The sequence below is a fragment of the Gossypium arboreum genome, chromosome 4 (assembly GCF_025698485.1).
Source record: "Gossypium arboreum isolate Shixiya-1 chromosome 4, ASM2569848v2, whole genome shotgun sequence".
Classification (NCBI taxonomy): Eukaryota; Viridiplantae; Streptophyta; class Magnoliopsida; order Malvales; family Malvaceae; genus Gossypium; species Gossypium arboreum.
This window is the reverse complement of record NC_069073.1, coordinates 90915762-90926453: the sequence shown is the minus strand read 5'-3', so window position 1 is coordinate 90926453 and position 10692 is coordinate 90915762. Positions and strand designations below refer to the sequence as shown.

The following is a 10692-nucleotide window of genomic DNA, read 5'->3' as shown; positions in this document are numbered from 1 at the left end:
AATAGAGACAAATTTTGTTTGAAATAAGGTCCGTGAACACTTGATTTCGTCATTGCATGAAAAACAGAGAAATGTATAACTAGTATTTTTAGAAAATGATGTGAATTTTATAAATACCAAGGAATCCAATTTTTAACTACCAAAATGAAAAAGTGAAAGTAAAACTTCACATACGTTTGATAAATAAAATTAATAATCTGGTCCAGGTTCATGCACACAGCCAAAGCTAAATTCTTAAATATTTATATTTATTTTGTCAGGGAAAAGAAAAGTGGAGCCACGCGCGTGAGAGGTAACGTGATGTTTATTTACAAAGGAGGAATGTACCCATTTACTAGCGAGTAGGCATACGCCACTAGGCCATCGAGCCAGCCAACCAAACAGAAACCAAACAGGAAACCTTTGTTTAATATATTTGGCGAAATTATAGAAAAATGAAAAAAGAATATCATCCAATCAGCGTTTGAAGTTTGAACCAGAAATCCGATTTTTCCCGGAAAAGCAAAGCAAAAGGAAACGAGGAGAATATTACGATTAGGCGACCAAATAAAACTGGGAATCTGGGATCGCTTTTTTTCTTTGGTTTCTTTCCCACAACTCGGATTCTGGAAAGAGAAGAAAAGGAGGAAAAAGAAGTTTATGAAAAGGAAAACAAATTATAGAGGGAGAGAGGAAAAAAGAGGTTAAAAAGCTTGATATCTTCAGCAATGGCGGTTCTTAGAGTTCAAAAGGTTTTGTGATCAGCGATTTTCTTTAGAGGTTATCAATGGAAATGCCCAGTCGAAGATCCAACTATTCTCTACTGAGTCAGTATCCTGACGACCAGTACTCCGTGTATTCGCTTTCGAGCGAAGCTACGAGTAATAAAGTCAGTAAAGTGAAATCAGAGAGAGGTTTATTCGATTGGGATCAGAATCAGAGTCAGAACCAGCAGCAAGCGAGTCGTATCGGCGGCGTAGGAGGAACGAATACTTATGCTTCATCAGTCGGTCATCAACGGCAATCGAGCGGGAGTAGCTTCGGTGAGAGCTCGTTATCGGGAGATTATTATGTGCCGAACCTTTCAACGACGGCGGCGAACGAGATTGATTCATTCGTGTACGGTCACAATGGGAGCTTTAGGCATGGGGATTTGAGAACGAAAATTGGTGGTTCCTCGTCGGGGAAAAGCTGGGCGCAGCAAACGGAGGAGAGTTATCAGTTGCAGTTGGCGTTGGCTTTGAGGCTTTCGTCGGAAGCTACCTGTGCTGATGATCCGAACTTTTTGGATCCGGTTCCGGATGATTCCGCAATCCGGTCGGCTAGTTCTAGCTCTGCGGAGACAGTTTCCCATCGGTTCTGGGTAAGAAAGTTTTCTTGGAAATTATTTTATTTTTTGTTCGTTGACACTGAGCTTATACGCTCAATGCTCAGTAACACCAGGAGATTGAAGAAATATGTATAGGTGAATATAATAAGTGTTATAGGGAATGGAATTCGTTTTTAGATATTTAAAGATTTTTCGTGAGATAAACTGGATGATGAGCGTTTCTGAGCTTGAGTTGTGAACCCTGAATAGTGCATAGGATAGGATGTGAAAAGTTAGTCCGCTTTACCTCTATTTTTCAATTTGTTTAGGGTTAGTTCAATTTTGACTTTGGGGAGAGGATGATCTATTGTCATTTTGGAAAATATTTGTTGCTTACAATTTAGATAAAAAAAATGAACATTATAAGAAGGTGGAAGTTGCTTAGTTTCATGATCAAAATGTCGGAGCACCAATGTTAGTGCCGCTTCAATTGTAGTTGAGTTATTCCTAAGTGGATGGGTGTGGTATGAATGGTGTGTGTATCTACTAAAGAATCATACTTGTCTTTACAAAAATCATTTGCAACTTAAAATATACGTGAAATGATTACTCACTCTTATTTTCCTTCTTTGTTGTTTACTTGTATAATCAAGGTGGGGATTCTGTTCACCAACCAGATAGTAAAAAATGTTCAACTTTCTAGTAGATTTCAAGCATGCTATTTAGAGAAATATTAACGTTTAGAGGTTGAAATGTTCAAGTGAGAAAAGCACTGTTCTAGATAGACTTGGGTAAAGATGTCTTCTCAAGAATAGGTGTACGTGAAAAGGGATATGCAACTTATATTGTTATGGTGATTGCTGTGGTAGTTGTTGCTGAGTGCATCTATATTTTTACCTATGTTATTTACTGTCAATGTGGTTGCATAGGAGTACAAAAGTAGCCTAGCATCTAAAATACTCATGCATAGTTTGGGAAGTTAGTTAAGATACCTGGATATTCAAGTATCACTGTTATGTGCATCAGGTTAATGGCTGCTTATCATATTTCGACAAAGTTCCTGATGGTTTCTATTTAATTCATGGAGTGAATTCATATGCCTGGACTTTGTGCACTGATCTGCATGAACATGGTCGAATTCCATCGATTGAATCTCTAAGATCTGTTGATCCTAATGTTGATTCGCCACTAGAAGTGATATTGGTTGACCGAAGAAGTGATCCCAGCTTAAAGGAACTCCAAAATAGAGTCCACAATATTTCTTGTAGCTGCATAACCACAAAAGAAGTTGTCGATCAGTTAGCTCAGCTTGTCTGCTCTCGCATGGGGTGAGTCGTCTAAACTATGAATGCACAAATTTTCAACATTCATGCAGTTTTGTCTTACATTGGTGATGAATTGTTTTCTTGCTTTCCCAAGGGGTTCATTCACTACCGGAGAGGATGATTTAGTTTCCTTTTGGAGGCAGTGCAGTGACAATTTAAAAGATTGCTTAGGTTCAGTTGTGGTTCCTATAGGAAGCCTATCTGTTGGCCTTTGCAGACATCGAGCTCTACTGTTCAAAGTATGGTCTAACATTTTATGGTGTTTTAATTTCACATCTGATGTTAATAGAAAGTATTTTTGGAGTTAATTATAGTTAGCATCATATGACTTCCTTGAAGGGATGAGGATTCATTCACAGTTCAACTAATTTATGCAGGTACTAGCTGACACTATTGATCTACCATGTCGAATTGCGAAGGGCTGCAAATATTGTAAAAGAGATGATGCTTCCTCCTGCCTTGTCCGTTTTGGACTTGACAGGTAACTTAATAATCTCCATGGTATTTTCTTTTTGCTTAAATTTGTTTTTGATTTATTCTCCCCCCCCCTCCCTCCCTCTCTCTCTCTTTCTCCCTCTCTCTCTCAATAATTCTGGTTCCTTTTTGGTGTGATTTGTTTTTGAATGGCAATATTCTGCTGAAAAAGCAAATCCAGCAATTTTTAATTGTTGTCATGCAGAAACTCAATTTTTTTACTTCACTTATATGGTGGCTGTGCATTTATTTATTATGGTTCTTCTTCCCATTTTGGTTTATGCTTTGTGAAAAAAATTTTAAGTTATCTTGGTGAAATATTTGCTGAATGCACAAAAAATCTCACCAAGCCAGCCTTTGTGAATCCAGGGAGTATCTTGTTGATTTAATTGGGAACCCAGGTTACTTATGTGATCCCGATTCCTTGCTCAATGGTCCATCTTCCATCTCAATTTCTTCCCCATTGCATTTTCCACGTCTCAAACCAGCTGTGGCTGCCACTGATTTCAGGTCATTGGCCAAACAGTACTTTTCAGACCATGAATCGCTTAATCTTGTATTTGATGTTGCTCAAGCAGGTAAAGTTTCTGTTTCAGTAACCATCTTTATAATGAATGCCATTTTGTTTGCTTCTAGATTTTAGCCTATAGCCTTTCAATCAGCCTAAAGTATGTAGTTTCTTTTAATCATCTGCTAGGGAATGCAGAAAGATTTTTCATATTTGGTGAAGTGCCTTGACTGGTATGCTGTAGGTTAAAGATTGAGTGCACTGTTTGAAGTTTATTATATATATATACTGCTTCTTCACTGATGAAAGTGATAGATGATACTTCTCTGCCAGTAACTGTGCTCTATTTTAACAGTTCCTTATGAATTTTCTACCGAAATTTTTGGCGTCGGCTTCGGTTGAAAATTTTGTCCTAGAGCCTGATTCAAGGCATTGTCTTAAATATTGCTTTGCAATGCTGGGGAAAACCCATAAAGTGACTGGGAGTTTTTATGTGAACAGGCATTAATAAATACATATTTTTCAATTGCTTCTTGTTGTTGGTTGCACTTCCATAACATTGTTGAGGCTGCATTTCTATATATTTTTAATACATTAAAATTTTGTTTATGAACACCAAGCTGTGTTTATGAACAATGTTTGTGACTTAAAAAATGATGCCTTCACTAGGGATTCAGTCAAAACTATATTAAATTTATGCGGTTCAGCTTCTGGTTCTGTATTCATCTGGTGTGCATGTAAGCTATAGTTGTTTGCCATTTCAGGTACTACTACAGACGAGGAAAATTTTGGATTCTCTCTTTATCCCAAGAAACTTGATAAGATTGGCACAGAGAGAAATAAGCTTGGGCAGATCTCAAGTAACATGGATGGTATCTCACAGTTGCCCGTACCTCCTAACATTGCTCGACCAGCTTCTCATGATAGAGATTCCCAGTATTCTCAGCCTATAGTACACTCAAAGAACATTATTAAAGATTCTTTAAAACGCATCTCTCCGATAGGACATAGGGATGTCCCAGTAGTAGTCTTGTCAGAACCAATTGGGGATGCGACTAAGGATTCAAAGTTTACTGAGGGCAGTCAGCTTCTACCTGGCAAACCAAGTAGGGAACTTGCCCTTGAAGTTGATGATTTGGATATTCCATGGAGTGATCTTGTGTTAAGAGAGAGAATTGGTGCAGGTATTTTCTGGTCCTTTTTTGAGGATTATTACTGTATAGAGACCCTCTTTTGTGCTCATAATCCATGTGGTTGTTGGTTCTACTAGTTTACTTAGATTTTATACTTTGTTCTTTTCAGGTTCTTTTGGAACTGTCCATCGTGCTGAATGGAATGGCTCGGTAAGAATCCTTTTGATTATGTTCTTATTGTTAAAGTTAAATATTATGGAAGTTTTATATTTGATATCTGCTGTGCCATATTGTTCATGGACATCTGGTTGTTTCAAAATTCTAGCTGTCTTATTGAGATTTTGATGCCTATTTTGCTTGCGCTATTCCTTGGGAATCAGAAAATGTAACATATTCATCTATATTTGACAAATGAAAGCAGATAGATTCAGTAACGATGTGCCCTATTACTGTGAAGTTGCAGCATTTGTTTAGGAGTTCAGGGTATGATTAAGGAATTTTAGATTTCCTATGATATGTTGTTTGACTAGTTAACTTTAGGTACAAAATCTTGCAGCGAACCAGGATTTTTATGCGGTTACAGTACAAGGTATATGTTAGGTCACTTTGTAGTTTGCTTAGCAACGAATCTTCGGTTAGGCCTATAATTTCAATTGTCAATGTCTGGTAGACGCCTTTCACCTGCCTGTTTTATTGTAAGAGTTAACTTTCTTCTTTATCCTAATTTATTTTGGAATTTGGTCCAGTTTTGGTGATATTTTTACTTTCAAGTACTCAGCAATTTTGGACTGGAGTTCCTCAGTAAATAAGTTTTCCTGATGTATTTGAAATATTCTTCAATTGCATGAGATTTTGATCAGAACAAACTAGATGGTGGTAAAATTTTGGTTGTGTAATTTAAAATTCCTCTAAATCCAAATAAACATTATTTTTAAATACAGGATGTTGCTGTAAAAATTCTCATGGAACAAGACTTGTATGCTGAACGCTTCAAAGAATTTTTGAGGGAGGTATGAATTGGCTGACAATTGGAACAGACTTTGTTCGTGAGACTAAGAAAATATTAATTATACATTCATGTTTTTGATATGACGTGTAATTTCACCCCAATATTTTGTTAGGTTGCAATAATGAAACGTCTACGTCATCCAAACATTGTTCTTTTTATGGGAGCAGTCACACAGCCCCCAAACTTGTCTATAGTGACAGAATACTTATCAAGGTCTGTTGTTACTGCATCTTCTACATTTCTTTTAAATACCTTTGCATTTGAAAAAGAAGATGAAAGAAGGGAAAAGTTCATGTCTTCTACATAAGACTGAAATCATGTTGGAGGTTGAATTGTTATTCTTGCAGAGGTAGCTTGTTTAGGCTTTTGCATAAGCCTGGTGTGAGGGAGGTGTTGGATGAGAGGCGGCGGTTGAGTATGGCTTATGATGTGGTGGGTATTCAAAGGACTTACTTTCTTTTTGCTTTTTTCTTTTCCCAAAGTCTCATGGTATCCTTAATTTGTACATTGTTTTGGCCTAAATAACCACTTTTTTTTACACGCAGGCAAAGGGAATGAATTATCTTCATAGACACAATCCCCCTATTGTTCATAGAGATTTGAAGTCTCCCAATCTGTTAGTTGATAAAAAATATACAGTCAAGGTAAGATCCTGAATGTTTTGCTGCTGTGACCCAAAGAGTATAATTTTTTCACCTAATGGTCCAGTGATAATAAACATAAATATTTTGCCATTTCTATTTACTTAAATTTGCATGGACGAAATGCTAAGTGCTTGACCTTTTTGGATAGTGGAATCTAGATTGGCCTTAACCCGTGTTATGCCTTTACAAATGTTAGATATAGCCATGGGTAAACAGTTGATAACAGTTACCAAGTAGTTTTCTGTGTATCTGGCACTGTATATGGATGGAGTCAACTTCGTTCATTTTAGTATAATTTTCTGCCTTGTTTGTAACTTATTAATGAATCATTTTTCCAATTATTTTTTCCAGTTTTGGGCATGTTTGACTGTCTGTGGGTTAAAACTTGATATCTCTTGAGTTCTGACTGAGGAAAAGTAGATGTGTTACACTATTTCATGGACTCCTGCTTGCTGTTACATTCTTTATGGTGAATTTGCTGCAGTTATGATGATGTGATTTTACTATGTTTGCTGATGTCCATGTCAATACAGTGTCTCATTCATGGCTTGCAAGTTTTTTTGCTCTGTTGTAACTTGTGGAGAATAGTGAAGCAGTTTCATAGTTCTTGTACTTTTTTTTTTGTTACTTCTCATAAATCATCCTCACACTGCCCGTTCTGTACATTCAGGTTTGTGATTTTGGGCTTTCTCGGTTGAAGGCAAACACATTTCTTTCATCCAAGTCGGCAGCTGGAACTGTAAGTTATACTAGTTCTTAACAATGCCCTTGGTATTTCTATTTGAGTTGCCATAGGTCACTGTTTTTGCTGCATGATACTAAACTCTCTATATTTTTTAAATAAGCCTGAGTGGATGGCTCCAGAAGTTCTTCGCGATGAGCCATCAAACGAGAAGTCTGATGTATACAGTTTTGGTGTAATTTTGTGGGAGGTTGCAACATTGCAGCAACCATGGGGCAACTTAAATCCAGCACAGGTTTGTTATGACATTTTAAATCTTGGACCTGCTGATATCTCATTTTGCTGATCATCTAGCTTTTATGAGTTTGGCAAGTAGCATCCTGAAATCTTTGTTAAAAGGAAATTTTTGGTTTTCCCTAACTTTATTGTTTCCTAGTTGGTTGGAATAAGAATAAGAAATTTCTTATAAACAAACCAATTTTATTAGCACCATGAATGGTGTTGTAGAGTGTGAACTATAGATGGCATGCTTGAATGTAAACTGAAAGATGTACTCTTGGATATCTTTATGCTTGAACGTCAAGTTTTGTGCCGCTGGAAACAGTATGAAGTTCATTGCAGAATGCGCGAAATTATCATGCTAAGATATCCTTCTGGAGGTAAATTTCTAACAATCACAACTGAATGTGAAACTGCCTCGTAGGTTGTAGCAGCTGTTGGTTTCAGGGGAAAAAGGCTTGATATTCCACGTGATTTGAATCCTCAAGTGGCTGCCATTATTGAGGATTGCTGGGCCAAGTAAGTTTTTCATTCTTTTCTTACATGGTGCTTGTTAAGCAAATCTTCCTGTTATCATACTAATTTTTTAATATAATGTAGTGAGCCTTGGAAGCGTCCTTCATTTTCAAATATCATGGAACGGTTGAAATCACTGATTAAACCTACCACCCCTCAACAAGGGCATCCTGACATGCCACTGCTTGCCTGAATGGTTGGAACTCCAGCAAAGCCTCCATGCACATACTACATTATTCTTTTTAACATTATATGCTTCACAAGGGTACATGCTGATAAATAATTTAAGGTATGCTCTTCTGAATGCTTCACTTTCAAAGTTACTAACATGACATGCTATACACTTTATGATTCCTTTTGATAGTTGAATCCTGGTGGAATTCTCCTTGAGAAAGTTGTTTATGTTTTTTTTCATCTCTTTTCCTTTTGTCTTTGCTTGGTAGAGTGAAAAGAAAACTGAAAAGATGGAAATTTAAAGGAGTGGAAAAATAGAAAGATGGAAAATATATTTTTTCTTTCCATAGGTGTGCTCGGTAGGAAATATGGAAAAATGCAAAGGAAAAGTATTTCTTTTCCCTCCATTGCTTGGTAGAGTTGATTGAAAGTAAAGAAAATAAAACATTTAAAAAATGCATAATTTTGAAAAAACTACACTTCTCTTCCATTTTCTCTCCTCTCATCATTTCAATTTGGAAGGATTGGTTTTTATGTATTATGATAGAAAATGATCTCTCCTATTTTCTTTCATCTCACTTCTTTTCCCTACCAAGCACACTTCAAACTTATTTTCTTTCCACTTTTTCACTCTCTCCTCCCATCCTTCCACTTTTCCACCCAACCAAACACTCTCAGGCTTTGTTCGGTAGAGTGGAAAGAAAGATAGAAAACATAAATTTTCTTTCTATAGGTGTGCTTAGTAGGAAAGATGAAAAAATGGAAATTAAAGTAATTTTCTTTCCCCCATTGCTTGGTAGAGTTGAAACTTGAAAAGAAAAATAAAACATTTGAAAAATGCATAATTTTGAACTAATATTCAGTTCTCTCCCATTTTCTCTTCTCTCATCATTTCAATTTGGAAGAATTGGTTTTTATGCATTATGATGAAAAATGATCCCCCCTCCTATTTCTTTTGTTTCAGTTTTCTTCCCTACCAAGCATACTCCAAATTTATTTTTCTTTCCAATTTTCCTCCCAACCAAGTACACCCTTAGGCTTTGTTTGGTAGAGTGGAAAGGATAGAAAACATTATTGTTCTTTCTATAGGTGTGCTTAGTAGGAAAAATGGAAAAATGGAAAGAAATTCCATTGCTTGGTAGAGTTGAAAAATAAAAGGAAAGAAAATAAAACATTTGAAAAGGCATAATTTTCAACTATGATACCCCTCTTATTTTCTCTCATTGGAATGATTAGTTTTTATGCATTAGGATGGAAAATGATCATCTCTTTTATTTCTTTCCTCTCATTTTTCATTCCTACCAAGTACATTCAAAATTTATTTTCTTTTCACTTTTCAATTTTCTCCTCCCATCCTTCTACTTTTCCACCCAACCAAACACACTTTTAAAGTTCTTTTGCAATCAGAAAAGCTAGAGGGTATGCATTTGGTCAAACATTTGCCATGTTTGTTTCTATGTTGCTCATCAACCTGTGTGAAAATGCAAATGGACATGCATCTGCTGGTTGCAGATATGCATGTTCTCTTTCATTGTTTGTTAGAATTATTGTCTTAACTCCATTGTTTAGTTCACTGATACATGCATTCGGCTGATTCTTTGCAGAACAGTGTTGTAAATGTCTTCTTTTTTTTTTTTCTCATATGGCCAATTGGGACCTCTGATTTTTAACATAGACTTAAGGTCGAAAGGGTTGTTGTCAATTCTGTATTTGCCAAAAGATGATTCAATTTTCAGGTGCAATTACGGGAAAAAAGTTGTATTATATCGTCTTGTCTCTCGTAATTTTGTAAGTAAAGATTGTAACTGAAATTAGTTGAATGAGAAGCAGCGTAACTGAGAACTTGAGGCTTGAGAAAGGGGGAGTTTATGGGGTAGCATATGCCCACTTTTTGAGAGAATTATGTAACTACCATAACTGTTTGAATTTTTTTTTTTGGTGTTTCCTTTGAAGTTGCAATTGTAGTAACTCTTAAAGCATATGGTTAGGACTTGGGAGTATACTCATTCATAAGCTTATTTAAACTCAACACACATACAGAAACATATAGTTTACTAATTTATAAGCCTATTTACATACATAATCAAATTTAAAATTAAATTTGTTAGGCAATAATTATTCTTTACCTTATTGGTAAGCTCCTATTTTCATGATTTTCACCTTGAAAAAGTTAAAAAGTGCAATACTAGCATGTACTACCATTGTATTTGTTCCGGTGGCAGGATCCAAAACGTAGCAAGGTTCATATGTATGTATAAGGCTATGATCACTTTTACCCTAGTAGCAAGATATGGTTTCATAATTCACCCTAGTAGCATACCAAATTCATATTCACATGTAATAACAAATTCGTATATACGTTAACAAATTCAATTTTAAATTTTAATTCAAATTTATTTTGATTTTAGTGATAAAGTCTATATTAGTAAGTCAACTTTGAAAAGTTAATATAGTGCTAGTATGCACGACCACTCATTCACCACTAATAATAGTATCAAATGAAAAATCAAATTCTTAAATAATAACTTTAATTATATCATGTACGAATTTTAAAATAATAACATTAACGAATGTTTTCTCAAAATTATATCTGTGGAGCACAAATTTTAACACATTCACTAAAATTTTAGTATATTATATTTTATAATATGTTTACAATA

General features: G+C 35.6%; 1 protein-coding gene across 2 annotated transcripts; it reads left to right on the top strand.

Annotated features, from left to right (window-relative positions):
• Positions 1-216: 216 nt before the first annotated feature.
• LOC108473815 (serine/threonine-protein kinase CTR1-like) lies at positions 217-10011 on the top strand. Of its 2 annotated transcripts, none has more exons than XM_053027365.1 (16): positions 217-1342; positions 2315-2616; positions 2708-2852; positions 2991-3094; positions 3457-3665; positions 4360-4779; positions 4898-4938; positions 5670-5738; positions 5850-5950; positions 6085-6169; positions 6283-6381; positions 7052-7120; positions 7227-7358; positions 7767-7861; positions 7943-8147; positions 9642-10011. In XM_053027365.1, exons 1-15 carry the CDS (start codon positions 767-769, stop codon positions 8049-8051), a joined length of 2556 nt encoding a protein of 851 aa, XP_052883325.1. In that variant the 5' UTR covers positions 217-766; the 3' UTR covers positions 8052-8147; positions 9642-10011. The 2 variants fall into 2 exon arrangements, with proteins under 2 accessions (XP_052883325.1, XP_052883324.1); XM_053027364.1 differs by having other exon boundaries at positions 9637-10011.
• Positions 10012-10692: the final 681 nt, after the last annotated feature.

Coding starts and splice junctions, on each gene's coding strand:
- LOC108473815 (XM_053027365.1), top strand. CDS start 767: ATGGAAATGCCCAGTCGAAGATCCAACTATTCTCTACTGAGTCAGTAT. Junction 1,343..2,314: donor CAGTTTCCCATCGGTTCTGG/GTAAGAAAGTTT, acceptor TATGTGCATCAG/GTTAATGGCTGCTTATCATA. Junction 3,666..4,359: donor ATTTGATGTTGCTCAAGCAG/GTAAAGTTTCTG, acceptor TTGCCATTTCAG/GTACTACTACAGACGAGGAA.